Below are 2,272 nucleotides of genomic sequence, written 5' to 3' on the forward strand. Positions count from 1 at the left end.
TGTGTGTGTGTGTGTGTGTGTGTGTGTGTGTGTGTGTGTGTGTGTGTGTGTGTGTGTGGCACGGATGTGGCTAACATTTATTTACAGTCGGCTTGTTGGCCTCACTGTTTGAGACCATTCACCACAGCAACCACAATCACAAACACCCTTTTTTTTAGCTCATAGAAATTAAAATAGAAAAAAAAACAACTTTAACCAAATGGCTTTGTCATCCACTAGTTTATTCTGTATCTTCTTATAGTATTTTATAATAGTTTAAACATTAGTTTGAACAATCAAGTCCACTTGTGTTTTAAATATAGCTGTTATGGCAGATAAATGTAACTTTGAGTACATTTAAAAAGCCAGAGCTTGGTTGTCTTTGAGCTTTTTACTTTGAAATTTAACATGAATTTCTTACAAAGAGAGCGAGATCCAGTGCAAATAACTGGTAAACTTTGTTATATGAAGTGTCTTCTAGTAAAGATGGTAGACTTTCCAGTCATTCAAACATTGTAATAAAGCTAGATTTAAATGTATAAAGCAAACTGAACATGTTCTAGTTAGATCAAATATTCACAWGAAAAAAATGAGAACTTAATCTTGGTTTTTTACTTTTTCTGATGCTCCGGGGCTCCCTTGAGTCATTGCCCATTAAATATACTGGTATTTGCTGCAATGAGAGGAAAAGAAAGTGAGACAATCATTTAACAAAAATACACAAACTAACATTAGAAAATTGCGGGATGTAAAGAGTCGACATACTTGGACAAAGTTGCTAGGGAAGATGCCTTTTTTCCCTTCCAGCTCTCCGTGCAGCCATCCTTCTTCGTTGGCAACGGTGACGTTTTTCACCACATCCCCCTTCCTCACCGTGAGCTCATCATCCATGTTGCTCTCAAAGTCGATCAGCACCAGCACCTCTGCAGTGAATCCACAAATGGGGCAGAAAATTAGACTTGTTCCTCACCAGTGATTCGTCCTGACACTTCAAAACTAAGTCAAGCCTCAAATCACTGGAGACGACGCTGAAAGATAAAGACTTAACGCTGTAGTAAAAACCGTATTCATGTCTGCATTTTCCTGCAGCAAATTTACAAACTTTAAAGGTTTAACAGTACAAATTACTGACCAAWAAGACTACATTTGGAGTGAGACACGTCTTACTTTAGATACATTAGAAAAAGATTTCCTCTAACACAATGTACATTGTGAACATGCAAAAGGGATCTGTTTTTACAGTTCAGTAACAAATACAACAATCATTTTAAATATTTCTTTGGTGTTTTAGAAAAAAAGCTGACTCACCCATGGTAATTTTTAATTTGCTCTTCCTCTGGTCAATCTTTATAAAGTAGTGATCTTCAGAAAGCAGTAAAAAAAGAAAAAGGATCAGAGTAGAAGGAGAAGTAAAAGGTTGTTCTGTTGTCTGCCGGAGCGGTATGAAAGCCAAGGCCCTTCTTCCTTCTTGTCAAACATTAACATTGAGTAACTTTTCCTGAGGCGAGTCATGACAAGTCAACAGCAAGGAGTAGGACGGGTTACAGCGCTGAGAGCAGCAGAGGAGGAGGAGAGAAAGAGACAAACAGGTAGGACAGGTTTACAAGCTTACTGTGAGYGGCTGTCATGGCGCAGGACAATACAAACCATCTGCAGCATTTCAAATATTAGACTAAAAGTGACTCAGTGATCAGATATGTTGACCAGCTCGAGTTAAGGATTTCCTMTTCTTTTTTTAATGACTGCAGATTCATTGAAGCAAAACCCTCAACATGGTGCAGGATTTAAAATGTGTGCATTAAGTAGTTTTAAAAGCACAAGAGTTTGTTCCTTTTGAGTATGCTTCAGATGTTTATATACCTTTAAGGCGAGGGGGTAATAAGTCACCAATTTGTTCCACTGCACAAATAATGATCCCAAACATACTGTAATAAAAAAGTAGCAACACAATATAGTTTCAACAAGCAGAGCTGAGCTTCAATCCATCTTTAAAGAAATGTAGATAGAAACGGATCTTTTAAGCATAATTGTTTCTACATGCACCTTTTAATGACAAGGAAGAATGCAAAAAACAATAACTTTATGGACTGAGTGATGCTTATCAAGGTAACAAACATTTCAAGTCTCATAAATTACTTAATGTTTCCTACAGTAAAAAAATACCTTTTTTTCTTTGCAGTTTTATGATCACATGTTCATTTTTATGATTAATTCTTGTATGTTTCTGCAAGTAACTGCTACTTTGTGTGTGTGTGTGTGTGTGTGTGTGTGTGTGTGTGTGTGTGTGTGTGTG

General features: G+C 36.9%; 1 protein-coding gene across 1 annotated transcript in view; it reads right to left on the bottom strand.

Annotated features, from left to right (window-relative positions):
* sh3d21 (SH3 domain containing 21) overlaps window positions 1-1,445 on the bottom strand; it is a 13,576-nt gene extending 12,131 nt beyond the window's left edge. The window contains exons 1-3 of the mRNA XM_014018594.1: window positions 1,288-1,445; window positions 745-902; window positions 595-652 (exon numbers count right to left, since the gene is read on the bottom strand). Of these exons, the coding sequence (XP_013874048.1) occupies window positions 595-652; window positions 745-902; window positions 1,288-1,291 (220 nt within the window). The 5' untranslated portion in view covers window positions 1,292-1,445. The remainder of the gene's footprint in view (window positions 1-594; window positions 653-744; window positions 903-1,287) is intronic.
* Window positions 1,446-2,272: the final 827 nt, after the last annotated feature.

This window comes from Austrofundulus limnaeus, unplaced genomic scaffold (assembly GCF_001266775.1).
Source record: "Austrofundulus limnaeus strain Quisiro unplaced genomic scaffold, Austrofundulus_limnaeus-1.0 Scaffold196, whole genome shotgun sequence".
NCBI lineage: Eukaryota > Metazoa > Chordata > Actinopteri > Cyprinodontiformes > Rivulidae > Austrofundulus > Austrofundulus limnaeus.